This window comes from Felis catus, chromosome B2, assembly GCF_018350175.1.
Source record: "Felis catus isolate Fca126 chromosome B2, F.catus_Fca126_mat1.0, whole genome shotgun sequence".
In the NCBI taxonomy this organism is placed as follows: domain Eukaryota; kingdom Metazoa; phylum Chordata; class Mammalia; order Carnivora; family Felidae; genus Felis; species Felis catus.
Genome location: NC_058372.1, coordinates 31,463,629 through 31,487,414, shown reverse-complemented (window position 1 = coordinate 31,487,414; position 23,786 = coordinate 31,463,629). Strand labels below are relative to the sequence as shown.

General features: G+C 40.2%; 1 protein-coding gene across 1 annotated transcript; it reads right to left on the bottom strand.

The window, feature by feature from the left end:
• Positions 1-6,029: 6,029 nt before the first annotated feature.
• LOC101088996 (HLA class II histocompatibility antigen, DR alpha chain-like) lies at positions 6,030-9,554 on the bottom strand. The gene is given in 5 exon segments (NM_001309051.1): positions 6,030-6,154; positions 6,843-7,008; positions 7,309-7,590; positions 8,053-8,298; positions 9,455-9,554. Coding segments are annotated over 4 exon segments (765 nt in total). The 5' UTR covers positions 9,537-9,554; the 3' UTR covers positions 6,030-6,154; positions 6,843-6,853.
• Positions 9,555-23,786: the final 14,232 nt, after the last annotated feature.

Here is a 23,786-nt window from a genome sequence, read left to right as displayed (position 1 = left end):
GAGACAGAAAGAGACAGAGTGAGACAGAGAGCACTGTTGGTGGGAATGCAAACTGTGGCAGCCGCTCTGGAAAACAGTGTGGAGGTTCCTCAAACAATTAAAATAGACCTACCCTATGAGCCAGGAATAGTACTGCTAGGAATTTACCCAAGGGATACAGGAGTGCTGATGCATAGGGGCACTTGTACCCTTATGTTTATAGCAGCGCTTTCAACAATAGCCAAATTGTGGAAAGAGCCTAAATGTCCATCAACTGATGAATGGATAAAGAAATGGTGGTTTATTACACAATGGAATACTGCTTGGCAATTGGAAAGAATGAAATACGGCCTTTTGTAGCAACGTGGATGAAACTGGAGAGTGTTATGCTAAGGGAAATAAGCCATACAGAGAAAGACTAATTAGGTAGTTTAAAGGGTCCTCATGTGGCCATTTAAAATCATCCTCAGTAAAATCCTCTTAAAATCTTTCTTCTGACTTCCTTCACTGAGGACTTCTACTTTCAACTTGAGGAGCATTCAGTCCCCTGGAGCATTTACCAAAGTGTGATTTCTCTCAAAACCCTTTGTTTGAATGCTCCTTTAGTCCTCACCACCACCAAGACAGAAAGCACTCACTATTGTTGCAAAGCCTCAAAAAGGGCTGCAAAAAGCATAACCATGAGTGCCCCTGCCTGTAGCAGGTATCTTTCCCCAGCCCAGAAGGAAGGACTTCTATCAGCTACTTACCAGCCTGAAAAGCTGCTCTCCACCCGATCCTTAACCTACAGGCTTCCTTTCCCTGTCTGTCTGCCCCTGGAACTATTCAAACAAAAGCATCCTCCTATGGGAACCAGGGGGCACCTCATCTTCTTGTTACTACAAAGCCTGCCTGCCACAGTCCTGATGATTCACTCTGTTCCTGAATGCAACCTTCGTGTGGCTCTACATGGAATGAAGTGTCCTTCTGTGTCAGGCTGTGAGTATATGTAGTAACTTGCTATCGATCTCATCTGTCCATGTTGAGTGTTATATGTTCAGCTATCACATGCTATTTAGGGAGGGGGACCCCTCTTTCATCAACAGGATGAATGAGAGGTGTTCAGAAGACAGGCACATCAGAAAGGAAGAAATAAAACAATCTTTATGCTCATTTGTTGTGATAGTCTCCATAAAAAATCCCAACAAAGTGTTTTCCCAACATAAAAAAACCTCCGAACTAAGAAGGGAATTAATTCATCAAGGCGACAGGATTCAAGATCAACAGAAAAACTCAGTTGTATCTTTACATACAGCCATGAAGTAAAAAAAAAAAAAAAACAAAAATTAAAAGTATAACACCATTTACAGTCACTCACCAAAAGAAAAGAAAAGAACAGGAACACTGAAGTAGAACTCTAGGAGAACATGTACAACTCTTAACAGAAATGCTGAGGAAAGAAATCAAAGATATAATTAAGTGAAGAGACTTACCATGTTCATCAGCTGAAAACCGAGAATAGTAAAGATGTCAGTTCTCCTCCCAAATTGATATCCCAGTTTCATGCAATATCCAGATCTCAGCAAAATTTTCATTAGTTGTAGATAGTTATTCTAAAATGTTTATGAAAAAACAATTAAGTTAGGATAGATAAAATGAAATTTGAGGAAAAAAATAGAATTGAATGATCACTAATTGAAGACTTTTCTGTACCTCAGGTGATCAGGGCTAATGGGGGTTGTGCAGGGTCAGGCACAGAGATGAACAGTGTAGAGAATTCAGAAAGAGATCCACACTAACTCATTTTTAAAATGTTTTAATTATTTGTTTTTTAATGTTTATTTATTTATTTTGAGAGAGAGAGAGAGAGATAACATGAGTAGGGGAGGGGCAGAGAGAGAGAGAGAGAGAGAGAGAATACCAAGCAGGCCCCAATGTGAGGCTCGAACTCATGAACCCTGAAATCATGATCTGAGCAGAAATCAAGGGTCAGATGCTTAACAGACTGAGTCATCCAGGTGCCCCCAACTCATTTTTGACAAAGGTACAATGCAGCTATGAGGAAGATGGATTGTATTTTCAAACAATGGAGTTGAAACACATGGATATTCATTGACAAAAACAAAACAAACAAAATTGGAGGAAAAAGGGAAAAAAAGGAAAAGGAAAACATTAGATCAAGTCTTAACACTTTCTAAATTTTTCACTCAATGAAATCATGAATTTAAATGTAAAGTGTACAACGTTCAGAGGAAAACAGGAGGAAATCTTTGGGATAAAACCTTTGAGTTTGGTGGAGAGTTCTTAGACTTGACATCAAAGCATCATCCATAAAGGGAAAATATGGATGAATTGGGCTTTATCAAAATTAAAGACTTCTATTCTATAAGATATCTTATTGAGAGACAGAAAAGGTTAGCTTCTAAAAGAAAACATTTCACATCCAAAATGCCACAAAGACCATGTGTCTAGAATCTATTAAGAACTCTCAGGACTCCACAGTAAATAAACATACAGGCAAAGAAACACACACGCACACACACACACACACACACACACACACAACTGCTCTAATTAGAAAATGGATGAAAGACATGAGGAGACATTTATCAGAGAGAATATTCATACAGAAAATAAGCTCATTGAATGATGTTCAACATCACTAGCCAGGAGGAAAATGCAAATTAAGAACATGCTGAGATATCATGTACCTACTGAAATAGTTTACGTATGAAATAGCATCTATGCCAAATGATAAGAATGCAGAGAAACTGGAAGTCTCCTGCACTGATGGGGGAAGTGAACTGGTACAACCTCCTCTGAGGGATAGTTAGGCAGTTTCCTAAAAACTACGCATACACATAAAAAGTCCCCACCCAGGAATCACATTTCATGGCTTTATGTCAGAAAATGAAAACTTACATTCACCCAAAACTGTTCACAAATGTTCACAGCAGTTCCATTTTATAACCCCAAACTAGAAACCACCAAAAGGCCCTGCGGTAGGTGAACAGTTAAACAAACTGGTGCGTCCATACAATGGAACACTGTCAGCAATGAAAACGAGCAAACTGTGGGAGCACCTGACAACCTGGATGGCTCTCAAGGGCATTGTGCCCGTGAAAAAGGCCAGTCTCAGAAAGTCCTCTACTGAATGATTCCATCCATCTAACATCCTCAAAATGACAAGTTACAGAGACGGGGCACAGATTAGTGGCTGTCAGGGTGGAGTGATGGGTCTGAAGGGAAGTGGTTGTGAATATAGAGGGCAGCACGAGGGTGATCTCTGTGGTACTGGAATAATTCTGTGCTTGCCGGTGGTGGCGGTCACACAGAAGCACACATGGGATGAAACATAGGCGTACGACTGGACATGCACATTTTACCGATATGGTTCCTGGTTTGAGATTGTATTACAGTGATTTAAGGGATTTAATATGTAATCACTTGGGGAAACTAGGCAAAAGGATACACAGAATCTGTCTATGTTGCCTTTTCAACTTCCTGTGAAACCCTAATTATTTCAAAATAAGAAGTTGTTAAAAGGTGGCCTTCTGGCTAAAATCGAGAACCCTCACAACATCAAGTGCTAGCCAGCCAGGCTGTGGTACAGTAAGGAATCTGATTCCTTGTTGATGGTAATGCAAAATGGTACCATTGTTCTGGAAGGAACCATGGTGATTTCTTACAAAGCTAAACATGCTGTTACCTTGCAGTCCTGCAATCACACTCATAGGCATTCTCTCAAGGGATTAAAAACATATATCCACACAAAAACTGGCACAGGAATGATTATAGCAGCTGTGTTCACAATTGGAAACTTGGAAGCAACCAAAATGAGCTCCGAGAGGTGAATGGATAAACTGTGGAAAAACTATACAAGGAAGTACCATTTAGCAATTTTTAAAAAAGCTATTAAACTTTGAAAACACACAGTGAAACCTTAAATGCATATTGCTAAGTGAAAGAATTCTCTTAGGCTAAAAAGTTCTTACTGTAGGGTTTCAATTCTACGATATCCTGGAAAAGCCAAACAGAGGCCTGTATCATGTCAACAGTGAACCTTAATCTAAACTATGGACATCAGTGAGTAATACTGTATCAATGTTGGCTCATCAATTGCAACAAATGTACCACACTAATGACTCATGTTAATACAAGAAACTGTATGTGGTGGGGGGAGGGGGGAGGGGGGAGGGCATGCAAATTAGGAACTTTGTACTTTCTGCCCAATTATTCTGTAAAGCTAAAACTACTCTTCAAAAGGAAAGTATTCAAAATATGTGTTTCTTTATGAGATGACTGAGATGTTTTCTTTTTATTCCATGTGTCTGAGTTTTAGTGTATTCTCTATTGTACACCTGTTTATTTTATAGTAAAAAGTAGGAATATGTAAAAGAAACACCCATGCCTGTTATCAACTTTCTAAACACAAGGCTTTGATTTGATAACCCATAACTAAAGAAACTTGCTATTTTCAATTTTTTTTTTTAATTTACAGGGAAAGAGAGAGAGAGAGAGAGAGAGAGAGAGAGGGAGAGAGAGAGAGAGAGTGCTGGAGCGGGAAAGGGAAGAGAGAGAGGGAGAGAGAATTGGAGAAGGCATCATACCCATTGTGGAGCCCTGGGGAGGGCTCCATCTCATGACCCTGAGATCCCGACCTGAGATGGAACCAAGAGTCAATAGCTTACACAACTAGAAACTTACTATCGGGTGTTGAAAGATAAACTGAGGCATGAGATAACTTCCAAGTGCTTGTTCGAGAGCATGATTCAAATCTGGCAGTGCCAACCAAAAATGGTGAAAGAACTCTGGAGATGGAACTCTGACAGGAACTGGAGAAAGGCTTTCATAGAGCAGATGCAGAAGCAAAACATGGAAATTACCTGATTCGCTGTATCTTATTCAGTCTGACTTGGAAAAGCCCAGTGGCTATTGGTGAATTTGGCTGGGATACAAGTGCACTTATAGGAATAGAGTCTGGCTTAGGATTCAGTTTGCTTACGTAAGTTACCAGGATGTTGGAGCCATCTCTGTCTAATAGCCTCCTAGTAAAATTACTCCAATCATCTCCCATTCTGGTCATCCTTTCATGCATGAGAGATGGACCAAAAATTTGGCATTAGTGACTCTCTCAGTCACCATCAGGCTGAAGTTATTGTTGTTTCCCTGTGAAACTCTTAGGTTATCAGATCAGGTTCGTGGAAGGTGTTTGCACCTCACCGTTCATGCCATTTCTGCTTCTCCAAGTGCCGTGAGACCATCTGATGTACTGCTGGTGATTATAAACATGATAATTATGTTAATTAGATGGGTAATGCTGACATGCAATCTCCAATCCTATTTTTCCTTAAACCTGGAATGAGTGTCACTGATACATAAATTCTGTAAGGTATATGACTCCTACTCTTCTCTCCCCTACTCCACTCCCACCTGATCCCCATCATGAGTCTTATTCATTATCTGAGGCTAAACCCTACACTTTGCATTCATTCTACCAAAGATCCAGATATATCATTGGGTTGGAGACTCAAGAACCAAGACCAGATCCTGAAACCATTGCTAAGTAGAGATCTCCCAACGAACTCTACTCTAGGGTTTTCCATAGGGGGACTGGATCACAGCAACTGAATTGCTTATGCATGCTACAAGTGAGGCATGGTCCTAATGAACCTAGATATTTCTGATTACTTACAGAACTTATCACAGACATTCAACATTCACGCATTTCGGAAGAAAGAATCATATATATTCTCTAGTCTCTGTGAAGAACTGGCTTACACACCAAACTTTCCCTCAGAACATCAAATGTTTATTGTGTTTAAAAAAAACACAATCACAGTTGGGAGAAACCCAAGCAATAAGTGTGAAGAGATGTTTGAATTGAACATTCAAAGTGTTTCCGGGCAGAGAAGGGATCCTCTGGGGTCTATTCCAGAGGCAACACATGGTGATGATCAAATGATGGTAGAAAATGGAGAAAAATAGACCCAAGAAGGGCAGTAAACAGGGAATAACTCCACAGCAGAGCCTGGACAGATCAGGAAAGCATCATTCTTCTTGGAATAGCTAAAGGGCTGAAAATGCTGAAAAATAGTTGTCTTCAGTGAGGTGAGCAATTGGGATATTGCCAGGCTTATACAGCTTTCAAGGCACAAATTTCTTCATTGATCTTCTCTTTGGGAAAAGCCATTGCCTGTAGAAAGACATACATGGTTACTAAAGATTAAGAGGAGTATTTTAAGCTCTTTTTTCAGATCCTTTTTCTTCTCCCTTAATCCTTTGTTTTGGAAAAGCCTCATAACATTCCACTCACATCTGTCCAGTAAACACAACCTAAATACCACTGTTCCAACATGAACTGCATCCCCTACACTCTGAGTAAGGATGAATGAGCAGAGCACTGCCTTACCTTCTCTTGGAAGTTTCAACATCACTTTTCAGATTAGAGAAGCAAATATAGGTATGGACCTTCAAGAGAATTTCATTTCATGCACTGAATCTGCCCTAAGCCCAAGTGAGCCAAACTCTGGAAACCCTTCTTAACCGAAGGTCTGCCTCAGGAAATACCAACCAGGAAGTGCCCAAATGTTTCCTTGAACACTTGGATTCAATACTCTGATGTGAAACAATGGTCTTAGGTAGTGGAGGTAATTTCCAAGACTGAAGTTTTGGTCTAGGTACACATGTACGGAAGGAAATAAGGGATCTTGAAGCTTTGGGATACCAGATGATGTCAATGTCTGGTTCTATCCTAGCAAAGATATCCTTGCAAGAGCCATGACTTTCCTATCACTTTAAAGGCATCACAATCCTCTTTCCCATGCTGTTTCCTACCCTTGGAAAACTCCATATATGTCTTCCTCTGCCCACATTAAACCCACCTGTGGATGCCTCACAGAGGCCCCCGGCGTTCACCAGCATTGACCTTGCGCATGCCCTTGATGATGAAGATGGTTCCAACAATGATGCCCACCAGACCCACGACCAGGCCCAGGGCACACACCACATTCTCTGTTGTCTCTGGGAGGGGGGTTGGTGCATCAAACTCTGGGGAAAATAAAACAGAGTATGGTACAGAAGCAATGATCATGGTCTGGAAAAGCACTTACATGCAAATGTAGACATTTAGTCAATGAAGAGTTACTAGTCACCTAAATAAGAGGAAGACAGAATGATATATGAAGGGAATGCAGATTAACAAGTGGGAGCTGAATAATGGGATAAGACAAGGAATAGGATTTGTAGCAATGGTTATGGATGAGTTACAGTACTCTGGGTCTCAAAGCACCAGACAAAGCATCATGGGAAGAAACCATAGAAGAAAGGCGATTGACGGATGGTCCATACCCCAGTGCTTGAGAAGAGGCTCATCCAAACCCCAGTGCTCCACCTTGCAGTCATAGACATCCTCCGCCGAGGGTAGGAAAGGGAGATAGTGGAACTTGCGGAAAAGGTGGTCTTCCCGGGGCAGGAAGACGGTCTCTGACACTCCTGTGGTGACAGGCTTTCCATTTCGAAGCCACGTGACATTGATCACTGGTGGGGAGAACTTGTCGATGAAACAGATGAGGATGTTGGGCTCTCCCAGTTCCACAGGGCTGTTTGAGAGCACAGTCACCTCAGGAGGTTCTGGGGACACATGACAGAAATTAGGCCTCCCTGCTTAGGCTATACCCTCTCCCTCCCACTGAAGCTTTTGAAAAAGCAATTGGAAATGTGTCCCGAGAATCTATGCCACAGTCTCAGATACCTATCTCTGATACTCCTCCCCATGAATTGGAACCAATGTTATGGTATAAGATATATTGGGATACTTTAAGTAATGGGTATAATTTTATTCCTGTCTCTCCTGGCATAGATTTGGGGCAATGACTCACAGTATGAGTCACTGTGGGTGGTGAGGATAAGATGTGAGCACCTCAGGAAAGGAATAAACTCATACATTGTTCTTGGGCCTTTGGCATGAGAGGTAGGGGCTTGCTGATGGCGACTCTAGGCCCCTGGGAGGGAAAGTCAGTCACAAAAATGTAACACAAGCCAAAGCATCTGTTTCAACATTAGGATTCCAATGTCTAGCGGTGTAGAAGTTACCATTGGTGTTTGGGGTGTTGTTGGAGCGCTTTATCAAGATGTCCAGGTTAGCTTTGTCCACAGCTATATTGGCCAAGGCACCCTGGGCCTCAAAGCTGGCAAAACGTCCAAATTCTTCAAGCCGCCACACTGTCTCCTTCTTTTCCATATCCACGTGGAAAATCTCATCACCATCAAAGTCAAACATAAACTCGCCTGATGAGTCAGGCTTCAGATAGAACTCGGCCTGGATGATCACATGCTCCTCTGAAAAGGCAGGAAAGGGTGTCAGAGTGGGTACCAGGTGGAAGAGAGTAAGAAGAATCCAGTATGTGAGAAAAACATGTTGGCAGGGGCAGTGGAACCATACGGAGTGGAACCATACAGAGTGAAGGAGTGGTGGAGGGCAGGGATGAGTCTGAAGATGAGGGTCAGGTGGAGGACATCCAGGCTGAACAGAGTTCTAAGGCAGAAATAAAGGGGCAGAGTTAGAGAGGGTGGATTGAAGGGAAAGAGGGATGAATATCCCTCAGTCTTGTGAAGCTGTTGTTAAGCTCCATGTGACAAGCTGTGAAGTGATCCACTCTTTGGAAATTCACCAGCAGCTGCTAAAAAGGAATTGATCACTCACTGTATTTTCCCAGGCATTGAATAGACTTCAGCCTTAATTGTGTAAATCTCTGACTATTGCAGTTTTAAGAATAGGGAGACACTCTTTAAAAGGCTATGTCCTGAACTCTGGAATCAAATGAAATATTGAATTCTCTTCGGTCAATGGATATAAAATTGACATACAAGATTGTATTCACTTTACCTAGAAAACAAATGTTCTGATATCTATACACATATATACTGCAATTCATATCAGGTACCTGGCCTTCCCTCTCCCGGGATAGATTGTTGCTCTGGGGCAATGTTCCTTTCTAGTGGTCATCAATATAATATCTGTGCTCAAAATATGCTGATAAGATTCACATGCCAAAATTTAACCAGCATGTATTCAGTAAGTACAGGAGCTGAGAACATCTCATATTGTTTTCTCATTGAATCCCCACAAAAGTATGTGAGGTTGAATTTTGTAATGGCACTCATTTTTTCCAGTAAGAGACATTGAAGCCCAGACAGCAGCTTACTAATGCTTCTCAGAACCTACTCCTCCTTCACATTTGGCACACTTCAAAGTCAATGGTATTAGTCAATATAGAACTCAGTTTTTGCTTCTAAAAACTACATATGATTGACTTCAATTAATGGTAATGGCAGCACTCCTCCAGACTACAATTTGCTATACTTTCAGATTTATAGCAACATAATACCTGTCATCATTTTGCTCACTTCAAAGATTGTCCTGCAAGTGTCTACAGTTCATCTCTCCAGTGCTTTCAGAGCTCATATCCCTAGATTTGATTCTCTCAGCACCTACCTTTGATAGCCCCGGATTCCTGAGGACACATCAGGAAAGCCACGATAAGAAATCCTAGCACCAGGACTCCATTTATGGTCATTTTCTTCTTTGGTGTTTTGATGGGGGCAGTAGAGCCTTAGACTGGGGTAGAAGTGACAAGACTAGAAGAAAAGAGAAGGTCTGACATTAAAAATTCAAATCACTTAAGGTACAGCCAATCACGAAGACCTTTTGAGATGGCACATCTGTTACTAAGGGAAGGGCTCTTGTAAATGGTTCAGGAAGGGAAGCACTTCATTCATTAGATAAAGAAATAAAGTTCTTAATCAAATAAACACACAACCAAATAACAACACAAAACATCAGGTTTTTAAGAATGTTGTGAAGTTACTCACGGACCCTTCCATTTCAGCCCAAATGCTAGAAAGAGATGTGCTTGAAGCTTAATAGTGAGAGGAGAGTCAATGGAAACACACCAAAGTGAGAGCTAATGACAGATGATTCCTGTGTGCTGTGACAGCTGGGGATGCTAATTCAGGGCTAATAAACCATCTTAAGAGATGGTAAATTGTCATGCCATGGAGAATGCCTGATTTTGACAGTGTTGTGTGACAGAGTTTCACTTAAGAAGCTTCTTATTGCTTTAAGATTCTCCTCCATGTCCTACTGTCCCAGAGGGACAACTCAGTCCAAGAGTTGGGAATCCATGGCACTGTACCATATTTAGAGAACATCAGAGGTGAAAGTTACTTTCAACATTCCCCTAACTATACATGGGTGTTAGAGATGTCATAGGTGGTGGTTACTGGAAACCATGGACTCTAATCTCTACTATTTGAAATATGACCAGAGATTGGAGTAGACTGGGGGGACACACCTCATTTGAGGAATCAGGTTGATGAATACGGTAGAGCAAATTGGGCAGAGCCTATCTATTTTACTGGCAGTAATAGAGATAAGAAACTACAGGAAAGCTTTACCATAACCTTCCTCATATCATAACATCATGACTGCTGTCCTCATGGCATAAATTATTGAAATTCTGTTCCTAAGAATTTATTTTGATATTCTCTCCTGAGAAAACGGAAAGTTAAAACACTCTGGCCCTGATGTTTGTGAACATTCGGGGCCATAATAAGGACAATTAAACCACACATAGAAAGGGCTGGAATCTGAATACAACCAGTGAAGAGAGACCTGTCAGTGAGGCAGGCCATCTGATGGTGAGTTCACTGTTGAATATCAGTCATGACACATACGCTCAGGGTGGATTTCCACACTACTGTGCTGATGCCTTATTTGCCCCACAGCTGCCCTCACAAATCATGAGGAAGAAAACCCTACCATTACTGATTATTTAATCACATCCAAGGGTTTTGAACATCCCCTGACCCTGGTTTTTGGATCACTTGGGAGAGATCCACAACACAGTGTTGCCCTAAAACTGTTAAGAAATACACTTCCTGGAGGCAAAAGAATGGTCCAGATGAGAGTTCTACCATATCAGTCTCTGCTGAGAGTCGGGTCCGATGATTTAGGCTTTTCATCTCCTCTCTCAGAGGAAAAAGCAAGTCTGATGTTGTTATGCCTGCCCTTTGCTGGCTGGCATACTAAGTTGTTCTTAAGGTGCTCATAAATATATGGTAAACAGGCATTTTATATAAAAACATTTTGTATGTTGTAATAGCACCTTCACCCTCAGGTGTTTTGCAGCAACTTATGATATGGCTGAGTTCAAAAGCACTGATTGGTTCTCCTCAGGAAATTACTACATTTGGGAAACTTTAGAAAATACTTTCATTTCCCTTTCCCTGTGACAGGAGAGAAGTTCCTATCTGGACTCTACTCATGGTCCCCAGGTCTCTTCCTATACTTGAGCTTCCTAAGTCTGAGGGGATTTCTGAGGACCCTTGAATACGGTCTTCTCAGTGGCATCAAATGGTGTGGAGCCACTGTGCTAGTAAAAGTCCAGTCTGTAAATAGAAGTCCCTGGAGACACTCTCAACAGAACTGTTTGTTACAATTTTTCTATATAATAGAGACTTCCATCTTTAGACTGTTAGGAAGCCTGAAGGAGCACAGGTCAGTGCAGACCCCTAACTCTGAGGGGTCAAGAACCTGTGGGAAGCCTCTATGGACATCTCAGCTCTTCTAGAGCCCCAAGGGAAAGACTGCCTTGGGAACACAAGGCTGTTGCCAAGAATCCTGCGTGTGAAACCATTGTGTCCACCACCCGAGATAGCTTCAGTCTACCTGCCATCTCCAAAATCTCATACTACTAACTTTCACTTGCAATGTGTAGGCCACATCCAGATCCCAGGGCAAAGAGACTCTTACGTCTATTCCCTGTAGTACCCACAAATCACAGAAGCTGACAGGAAAATTACTAAAATATATTTACATCTTGATACATCTAGATCTCTAGCATCTGTTTATTTCCACCATGGTTCACTCAGGCTCTTACCACAGTGGGTAACCTAGAACCAGAAAAAATATTAATTGGGCTCTTAGGGGAGGGTTTGGACATGATAGTTTTCCACGGAGCCAGGTTATGTCTGGGACCTCACCGCTTCATGTGTGTGTGGTTTGTGTTCAACGAACCTCTAGCCCCTTCTTTTGGCTTCCTTCCATGCCTTTTGCCCTTAGCATGCAGAACTTCCTATCAGAGTTGATGGTGGGATTGGGGAGGAATATCAATCCAGGTATGTCCTTCCCAAATCTACATGGAGAAACTTTACTGGTTCTGTTTCATTTGTCCATCCCATCTTGAGAGGTGGCAGAAGCTAGTGTTCTGAAATAAATTTCTTTCAGTGTAAAGACTGCCAACTGTTGATATTAACCAATGTGCTAGAGTGGCGTGGTCGTGGGCCTCCCTAACCTACTCTGTGTGAATAAAGAGACCATGGTGCTTTGGCCCATCTCTAACTTGGGAGAATGACAGTATGTGAATTTGATTCATTTTCTCTTCACCTGTACCTGAAATATATTCTTAAAAGTCTGAGTTTTTAATAGGCCCTCGGGTTGTGAAATCACACTTCTCTGCTTGGGTAATCTTTGTCAGTAAGAACATGCAGATTAATGCCACACACACACACACACACACACACACACACACACTCATTAGAGGAGTTCTTCTCGTGATGTTGTATAGGAATTATAGCATACCATAGGATTTATTTGCTAAATTTTAATAAGTAGAGCATTCTAAAATTTCTTGTAAATTGCACAAATATATCTGAATTCAGCCATTAAACTGTTTGGAACAATGTAAGAATCAATTGTCTCAATTGGATTTAAGATAAATCCTTTTCTACCCACTGCTGGAAATTTTTGCAGGCAGAAGTGAGTTGAGTTCATCTTACTTACGTTCTAGTTGGGATGGATTCAGAGAGAGGGAGGAAGACGAAAAAGCAGGACATGTCTTAGTGAGAATAAAATGCAGAACCCTCGCTGAGAATTTAAGAAGAATACAGGTAGTATGAAGATGAAAAGTTAAGCAACATGAAGATGAATCACTAGGCCTGCTGACCGACTGGATTAGGATAAGGTGCTAGAGAGTGATTAAAAAGAATGTACCTAGTTCATGTCTCAAGTGAATGTCATAAATGACTGAAGGAAATTTTTACACAAAAATAGACTTTGGTGCAGGAGGTGGAGCTTGTTTGCACCAAGTGTGGCGTGGGTCCAGCACAGAGTGTGAAGGAACATGTTGGTGAACACAAGAGGACAGGGAGAACATGAGTGGACTAATGGCATATCAAGAACAGATCACTGCAACACTCTGTGGGGATAATACATGCGGAGTGGTCAATGCTGTAAACTATTTTAGAATAACCAGGAGTGAAGATGTAGAGTAACCTCACACAGTTTGGATTTCTGAGGTTACTTTTAAACTTTAAAACTTTTAAGGTAGGAAGAAAGAAGAGAACTAGGCCTGCGGATTGCTATGTGTTTCACTGGAAGGTGTTTTGGTACGCACTTTCTCTCACCAATTAAAAAACCCACAAATAATGACTATATTAAATCTTACCATCATATCTTCTAGGTAATAATTGCATTTACAATTTGTTCTGTGAAATATGAGCTTTAAAAAATCTTAGGGTGGCACAAAAACAGACACATAGACCAATGGAATAGAATAGAAACCCCAGAACTAGACCCACAAACGTATGGCCAACTCATCTTTGACAAAGCAGGAAAGAACATCCAATGGAAAAAAGACAGTCTCTTTAACAAATGGTGCTGGGAGAACTGGACAGCAACATGCAGATGGTTGAAACTAGACCACTTTCTCACACCATTCACAAAAATAAACTCAAAATGGATAAAGGACCTGAATGTGAGACCGGAAACCATCAAAACCTTAGAGGTGAAAGCAGGAAAAGACCTCTCTGACCTCAGCCGTAGCAATCTCTTACTCGACACATCCCCAAAGGCAAGGGAATTAAAAGCAAAAGTGAATTACTGGGACCTTATGAAGATAAAAAGCTTCTGCACAGCAAAGGAAACAACCAACAAAACTAAAAGGCAACTAACGGAATGGGAAAAGATATTTGCAAATGACATATCGGACAAAGGGCTAGTATCCAAAATCTATAAAGAGCTCACCAAACTCCACACCCGAAAAACAAATAACCCAGTGAAGAAATGGGCAGAAAACATGAATAGACACTTCTCTAAAGAAGACATCCGGATGGCCAACAGGCACATGAAAAGATGTTCAGCGTCGCTCCTCATCAGGGAAATACAAATCAAAACCACACTCAGGTATCACCTCACGCCAGTCAGAGTGGCCAAAATGAACAAATCAGGAGACTATAGATGCTGGAGAGGATGTGGAGAAATGGGAACCTTCTTGCACTGTTGGTGGGAATGCAAATTGGTGCAGCCGCTCTGGAAAGCAGTGTGGAGGTTCCTCAGAAAATTAAAAATAGAACTACCCTGTGACCCAGCAATAGCACTGCTAGGAATTTATCCAAGGGATACAGGAGTACTGATGCATAGGGGCACTTGTACCCCAATGTTCATAGCAGCACTCTCAACAATAGCCAAATTATGGAAAGAGCCTAAATGTACATCAACTGATGAATGGATAAAGAAATTGTGGTTTATATACACAATGGAATACTACGTGGCAATGAGAAAGAATGAAATATGGCCTTTTGTAGCAACGTGGATGGAACTGGAGAGTGTGATGCTAAGTGAAATAAGCCATACAGAGAAAGACAGATACCCTATGGTTTCACTCTTATGTGGATCTTGAGAAACTTAACAGAAACCCATGGGGGAGGGGAAGGAAAAAAAAAAGAGGTTAGAGTGGGAGAGAGCCAAAGCATAAGAGACTGTTAAAAACTGAGAACAAACTGAGAGTTGATGGGGGGTGGGGGGGGGGGGTGGTTGATGGGTATTGAGGAGGGCACCTTTTGGGATGAGCACTGGGTGTTGTATGGAAACCAATTTGACAATAAATTTCATATATTGAAAAAAAAAAGAATCTGGCAGAGAATCTTAATAGACATTTTCCCTAAGAAGGCATACTGATGGCCCACATGCACATGTAAAGATGTTCAACTTCATCAATCACCAGGAAAAAGTAAATCAAATCACAATGAGATATCACTTCACACTTGTTAGAATAGCTTTAATCAAAAAGACAAGAATTAAAAAGGGTTGGCAGGGATGTAGAGAAGAGAACTTTTATGTACTGTTGGTGTGAATGTTAATTGGTTTAGGTTCTATCGAAAGCAGTTTGGAGTTTCTTCAAAAAGATTCAAAATAGACCTATCATATGGTCCAGCAATTCCACTTCTGGGTATTTAACAGAAGAAAATTAAAACACTAACTTGAAGATATTTGCATACCCATATTAATTGCAGCATTATTTATAATAGCCAAGGTATGGAAACAATCTAAGTGTTCATCAAGAACATCAAGTGTTCATAAATGAAATATGTCACAAAGAGAAAGGCAAATTAGAATGATCTTACCTAAATGTTGAACCAGAAATAAAAAAATAAATAAGAAACAAAAAAATAAATAAATACAAAGGCTAAGCTCAGGGATACAGAGAACAAATCGGTGATTGCCAAAGGTGGGAGGTTGGAGGTGGTAAAATGAGTCTAATGAATGTAGCAGGGTAGCGATTGTCTCTTTGATAATATACCCTTTTAAAAAATTTTTTTAAATCTAGGTATATAGAAATTAAATACCAATGTCAAATTCTGTCAAATGATATTTTATGATTCTCTCAAGATAGTCATATTTTCTGTCTCTTTCTTTATCTTAATATGGTAATTTGCATTAATTAATTCCCAAACATTAAAACAACCTTGCAGTCCTGGAATAAATTGCACTTAGCCATGATTTGTTGATTTTTGAATGTCACTGGATTCAACTTAGTAAGTTTTTCTTAAGAATTTGGCATCTGTCTTTATAAGAGTGATGAGTCTGTTTATGTCTCTTTGTTACAGTGTTCTTGTCAAGTTTTGATATGAAGGTTATTTTGGTCTCATAAAAAGTATTTGAAAATGTTTCATTTCTTTTTACTTTGTTGGAAGTTTGTGTAAATTAAGATAGTCTTTCTTAAATATTTTTAAGAATTTACCAGAGAGCTAAACATGGGGTTTTATTGTAGAAAACTTTTTCATAATAGACTTATTTTTCTTTATTAGTTATAGGACTCTTTTCATTTTATATATCATTTGTGAGCTTTGGTGCATGGTACATTTTGAGTAATTTATCCACCACATCTGATTTATTTTGTAAAGTTTTTCATAATATCTATTATTATTATTTCATAATGAGGAATCTGTGGGACTACAACTAAAGAGAAAGTATTTGTTTAATTCAAGTTCCAGAAGGAGATGAAAACTAGGTGATACTGAAAAAGTTTTTGAGGGAAACCTGAATGAATATTTCCAAAATCCAGCAAAATACATGCACCTAAAGATTCAAGAAGCTGTGCAAACTCAAACAAACGGTAAGATTCAAACATAAGCCCTCACATATTAATAATTACCTTAGATGTAAATGATTTAAAATGATCAATTAACAGAAAACATGAGATTGGATAAAAATGACCCAACTATATTATGTCTACAACAAACTCACTGCAAATTTAACAATATAGGAAGATTGAAATAGAAGAATGGAAAAAGATAAGCCAGAAAAACAATTATCAAAAAAAGTATAAATGGCTATACTAATTAAAGTAGAATTCAGACAAAGACTATCACCAGAGATGCAGGACAGAGTACAATAATCACAGTTGGTAATCTTCCAAGAAGACATAGCAGTCCTAATGTGTAGGTACCAAACAACATGATGGCAAAGTAGGTTCAACAAAAAGTGGTAGAACTGAAAGAAGAACTATACAAATACACAAATATACTTGAAGTCTTCAACAGTCCTCTCAGAATAATTAATGAAACAGTTAGACAGAAATTCAGCAAGAATATAGAACTCAACACCATCAACCACCATGATGCAATGGACACTTCTAGACTATCCCACCAAACGATAGCCGAATACTTTCTTTTCAAGTGTCCATGGAATCTTTGTGAAGATAGATGGTCTGTGGACTATACAAGGAACTTCAACAAATGTTAAAGAACTGAAATCATACAGACTGTGTTCTTTGCATATAATGGAATTAATCTAAAAATCAATAATAAAAAGATAACCAGCACAAGTCCTAACATTTGGAAACTGAACAACATACTTCTGGGTCAGAATGGATATCTCAAGGAAAATATAAAATGTATTAAACAAAGTGAAAGTGAAAATACAACAACACATTTTGAAAATATATCTAAATTTGTGACACATAATTAAAGCAGCAGTTATAAAAATTACATAGTATCACCTCACGTCTGTCAGAATGTTTAAAATTAACAACTCAAGAAACAGATGTTGACAAAGATGTAGAGAAAACAGAACACTTTTGCACTGCTGGTGGGAATGCAAACTGGTGTGGCCACTCTGGAGAAGAGTATGGAGGTTCCTCAACAACTTAAAGGTAGAACTACCCTACCACCCAGCAATTGCACTACCAGGTATTTATCTGAAAGATACAAAAATGCTGATTCAAAGTGGCACATGCACCCCAATGTTTATACCAACACTACTGAGGGGGTTTTTGAGCAAATGGCTAAGAAAGAATTCTTGAGACATCTTTGGTGCAAAAAGGTGATTTTATTAAAGCATGGGTAAAGGACCCATGGGCAGAAAGAGCAGCACTGGGGTTGTGAGGAGTGACTGATTATATACTTTTAAGTTAGTGGGGGTTAGGGATAGCGTAAATCTCCAAGGAATTTGGAAGCAAAGCTTTCAGGACCTTGAAGGACTAACTGCTGTAGAGATAAGGTTACTTTTAGTTAAACAAAAAACATCAAGGAAGTAAGGCAGGCATGAGTTCCTTGAGCAAGGTCACACTGCCTGTTTCAGGTGTCTATCAGTGGGCTACAAACTGTGAGGAGATTTAATTAAGCTACATTTCTCTTGCCTTAGATTTCCTCATCATTTTCACCCCTGAACAACTTTGACACTTAAATCTTGAAGGTTGTTGAAGGTAGAAGTTCTCATCTTCTGGGGCCGCCTGGGTGGCTCAGTCGGTTGAGCGGCCGACTTCGGCTCAGGTCATGATCTCGTGGTCTGTGAGTTCGAGCCCCGCGTCGGGCTCTGTGCGGACAGCTCAGAGCCTGGAGCCTGTTTCGGATTCTGTGTCTCCCTCTCTCTGACCCTCCCCGTTCATGCTCTGTCTCTCTCTGTCTCAAAAATAAATAAACGTTAAAAAAATTAAAAAAAAAAGTTCTCATCTTCTGTAGCTTCCTCCTGCTGAATAGGGGCATAGAGATGTCCTTACTTATGGGTCATGGTTGGTCAGTTGAGAATTTAATAGGAGTTAGGAAAGGCTAAGGCAGCTGTATCTAGAGTTAATATCATATGGAAGTCTCCTTGAGCAGAAAGAATCATCTGTTGGCTTGAAGTTGTGGCAGTGAAGGACTCCAGTGTCTGAGTCTTGAATGTTGCCAGTGAGAAGGTTTCTAGATGTCAGGCTTTAAGTATCCTCAGATGGGGTGGGAACAGGCTGCAGGAATCAGATGTTTTTGTTATTGTTGTTGTTGCTATTGTTTGTAATTCAAATATCTGTGGTGATCCTTTTGGATGGCCCACAAAGCAACAGGTGCAAAGATTGTCTATACATGTTGTGACAATTTCTCTGAAGTTTACTTCAAGTTTTCTAATTTAGCCAACCAACAAACATTTAAAGACAACCAGAACTAGAATGTAACATCCATAAAGGTACATTATTGGAACATAATTTTTCTCTCTAATAACCCTCATTTCCAGAGATAGCTAAATCAAGACTAATTTGTTTGTAGAACGAGTCCAGTTTTAACAAACTCGGCCTAATTATTTACATAAGCTCAGCAAGAAGAGAGATTGTTCATATAGATGTTTTAGAATTTGCTTTGCTGGAACTTTTCATAAGGAATCTCTAGATTGAACTATTAGTAGCCTCTGCAGTCCAGAAACCAAGCCAAGTGCTTGCTGTCAGACATGCCCGCAATGCCTGTAGATTTAGGCAAATTCCTTTCCAGGAGGTCCCAAAGGTATCCTGAGGTTCCTTCACCTGTCAGGAAGTGACATTCTTTACTCAGCCGGTAAGGCTGCTGGGAATTCTGTAAGCAAGGTATCAGGCCAGCATTTCCAAGGGGTTTCATTGGCTTCACGCTTCCTAAAGTCAACCTTAGTTTCTTAAAACTGTTGGGTCATACCTGAGTCTATCCATGTCCTTCTCAAATATGACATTCCGGTCAAAGCCTTGGTAAAATAACCAGTATTTCCAATGGTGTCCTGCTACAAGGAGAACAGATTCTTATTGAACTTATGCAAATAACTGTAATTGCCATGAAAGAAAGAATACTTACTGAGAGCTTTTGAATCTCAGAGGGTTCAGGTAGAGAGAAAAGTTAAACATTTTAGTTTGTTTACAAATGAATACTTTATCACATTTCTGTATGTCATAGATATCTTAAGAGCAAGTTTTTTTAAGCTGGAAGAGCACACGTTAGAGAACCAGCAAAATTTCCAACAACGGTCAGAAAAACTATAATCTTTCTCCGTTTATTTAGTCCAGCATTACTAATTCTTTTTCAGTTTGAATGCAGCTTTTTAGTTCTGGAAATTTTTACCCATTTGTTTTATGATCTTAAAGATGTGAAATACCTGTACTTGTCCCAAAAGTCCTGTTTATAAAACTCCTTGAACACAAAACATATTTTGTAAGAGCATCAGAGTAATAATTATACATGACAAAAGACTCAAAAATGGACATGGCTAACAATCTGATAGGAGAGTTCATTACGATGCTATTGACAAGGAAATTTGGTTATTTCTGTGACACATAACACTTCAGTAATCGGAATATTGAGTGATGACCTTATACCAAAACATATTAAAACTTTAGGAATTATATATATATATATATATATATATATATATATATAAGCAGTTACAGCATTTACCCAAGCAATACAACCTGAGGTTTACCCAAGTAACACACCAAATAAAAAGGCCCAATTGGTCAGAAATATTTTCTTTATAATTTAAATCCTGGGAAGTTTGTTAAAACCTTAGAAAGTTATAAAGCACTTCCTAAATAGGATAACAGGTCATTACAAATCTTAATTATTTATTTAACCAATGTGGCAATAAAAGATTCTCAAGGCAGGTGTGTAGGGTTATATAGTTGTTAGCAAAACCTGGCTCCTTTAACATTGAGAAGTTTTAGCTAAGTAATAAAAGACCTGATAAAGACAAAACATAAAGCTTGGGTTTTCCTGGCAGACAAAAGAGAAAAGACCTTTGTTTACATTTTTCTTTTTAAATCAACAGAGACCAACAATCCACCAAAAAATTGTCTTTCAACAGGGAGAAAAGCAGAATTCTAATCTTATACCGGTATACCTTTAAAATCCATTCATTTCAATCTGTTTTGACTGCATATAAGGTTCCTTCCCAAAGATTTCCTTTTACAAACCTTCTACAACTCTTTTGCATTCAGATTTTGTTCCAAGCCATTTCTCTCCAATCAACCAGTCTCCTTTAGCAAAATTACCTTCAAGAAACATGTATTCCCATTCCTTATATCTTTTTTACATATCTCCTACATTTCTGCACACAGAGTTGGTTTCCTTATTTTCACCAGTCTTAATTACATTCAGCAGAATTTTACTTCTTAAAAACCTTAGTCTCCGGTGAAAACCGAGTAGTGAGGAATTGTGAACTGTTACACCAGAATTCTTTACATGGCAAATTTATTAATCAATTAACACAAAGCAGGTTTTCCAACAGGCCCATATATCTTTAGTTTCTCTGCAATAAGTAAAAAACACAAACCTACATTTAATAATTAATGGTCTAGCATTTTATCCGAGTTGGAAAAGACCTAGATGTCCAATTAATTTAATTTCAATTTTCATCCAAACAAAACCTTAAAGTTTCAGGTTACCAAAGACTCTAAAAGCTATTTTAACAATTACCCATGAAAACTTTTGAGACAGAATTAACTGTCATTTTAAGTAATAGTTTTGTTAACAAATTGCAACAGAGATAACACGAGCTTATTTGAGCCTCGGCAACCTAGGTAAAGAAGTTTTATATTTAATGTTGATAATTCTAGACACAAGTCTATCTTAATTAAGCCAACAAGCTTAAATTAGTTCAAACCCTAAATACATTCCACTTGGGTCCACTTACAAAGCTAAGCAACTTGTTCATCATTGTCAATTTTCACTTGGGACATTTGTGGGGAAATCCGAAGTGGGCAATGTAAGTCCAAGGAGGTGCTCTTCTCTCTTTGACAGCTAGGGGAGGAGGAGGAGCTGATGGTGCCAGAGGCAAGAAAGATGCAGGACACACCCAAGGTGGTGCAGAAACACAAGGAGGGGAGGGGAGGCAGAAGAGGTGAGGTGCAGCCAGGGAGGCAGGAGGTGGATAGAAGCCCAGACCGAGGACAGAGAAAGAGGCCTCCTGGTATGAAAGCCTGTCAGCTTGGACAGATAAACAGATGCAGATTTTTTTCCCCACCAACAAGTGGAATTAGGCAGTCCATGTCAGCCCTGAGAAGACAGGGAATTTCCTTCCCCCAAACAAAAGGAGTTTTGGTAGCCGCTTGGGAATATTCCTTAAAGTCTCCTTCCTCAGGTAGACTAACCAGAGACAATTGGCTCTAATTATCATAGTCATTAACCCAGGAAATGAATGAGGGAGAAACCCCCGTGTATAGCTAGAGTAACCTGAGTCTATTAGGGAGGAGGAACAGTGAGAGAGCATGTCCCTTCATTAGGGATAGCCTGTATTTCCTCCAGCAACCTGGGTTTATTCAGAGGAGACCTGTTTAGACAATGATCCAATATATCAGGAGGTTATCAGCCTGGTTAGTGGCCAAACACATTCTGCAAGAGGGCCTCCATTCTGGATCCTGATTTAGGGCCATGAAAGCTTGGACATAGGGTACTTCAGTCCATTTGTCCTGTTTCTTGTAGAAGAGATGTAGCTGATATATCCTATTAGGCCCATGCAGTGTTACAGAATATCAGTCCTTTCCTAAATTTTGCAATCCAAAATGATTCCAGTGGATTAAAAGGCATACCAAGGGAGAGTCAGGGACTCAAGAAGACCCCATGCTTCTAGAAAAGTAGAGAAGGTCTATTGCCAAAAATCTCCCCCACCTCCCAACTCCCAGGTGGCGTCCCACACATGATATGTCTGAGGTTCCTGGTGTCAAAGAAACCGGAGGCATCCCTTGAACCAACTCGCTGTGACCACCGGCCAGCCGCTAGGGACCCCCGGAGAAGGAAGGCTAGCGTCCCTTCACTTCCCCCACTGCATTCCAGGCAACAAATGTGTGTCTGGCATATGGATGGAAATACTGTGCCATGCTGTGCCTTGAAAGCCATGCCATAAAAGGCCATGCTATAAAAGCCTGTGCCTTAGTGTACTTTGTCTTGAACAGCATGCCATGAAGGTCATGCCTTAGTTTCCTTGAAGGCTGTGCCATTTTTAACCCATGGAAAACACTAGAAATGTTTTACAAGGGGGAATTACCCAATTCTGTAATTTAAGTAGTTACTAGAGGACATTGACAAAAAAAGAGTAAACATAGAAATCCATCGTGATCTAAGCGACATTCCGACACATATAGTCTTTACGGCCAACTTCCCTAGGAAATGGTCCCCAGTTGGGGTTTACTTCAATCGTGTACTGGTTTCAGCTGGACCCCAGTAGAGATCTTGTAGCCAGAAGTGGCTAGACCAGGGATGTGGAGGGGATCACATTAGACCAATAAGGAGGAAACCTCACACAGGAGTCATAAGATTGGGAGCTGTGCTAGTTTCTTAGGTGGCTGTCCCATGCCCAAGAAAGACAACGTTGTATAAAGACAGGAATAAAGAGAGGGCATCAAGTTTCTGGGTCTTATTACCATTCTGGCCAGGATACTAACTTCCAGCCAAAAGGCAGGCTTTCTCCTCCCTGGAGAGTGGCTGAGGGCTAGAGGATTGTAGACTAAGCAATCAACATGGAAGTGTTCCAGTAAGACCACACTCCTTGAAAAGCCCCTGAAAAATGAGAGTAAAGGAAGAAAAGAGAACGTACTCACCAAGTTTGAACCAACCTCACTGGTGACCTATGACAGGCAGATGCTTCCTGAGGCAACAGCCAAGGGACATCAGCAGTGTGAGGCCAGGGGAGGTAAGGCAAATGTTTTAAAGGCAATTCATATATCAAGTCTTCATTTAGCAACAATGCAGTAGCTGTTTTGTCCCCATGAGCCAACACGCTGGCTTAGGTATCCTTGCTGTGGGATGATAGCAGATATTTTGTACCTAATGTTTCAGATGGTGTGTCTATATTATACGTGGGTATTTTGGGTGCCACTCATAATAGTAATTCCACCGCAGTACCAAATATCAGCAATTCAAAAGCAGTAATTTGTAGGAGAGTTGAGCTCTGACAATATAGAACAAGAGGTCAAAGGTAGCACTGGGTGTGAGCCCTTGGCCTCAGTGGGTTAGGACACCAAACCACCAAGGGTTGGGGGGGTGGGCATTTGGATCCAATTGCAAGTGTACTAAAGTCTTTGCATGTGGGAAGTCTTGTGGCAAATACAAAATGAGTCCTTCTGCTACTGAATATGCCTCAAGCCTCCTGACAGTCCCCATACCCACAGTGCCCCAACTATGGGGGTGTTGTTTGTTAGATGTTCACATGTTGATGTTTTTCCTGCTATTGGTATGGCCTTCAGGAGACGCATGACCTCTCTTAGTTGTGGAGACCATTCCTT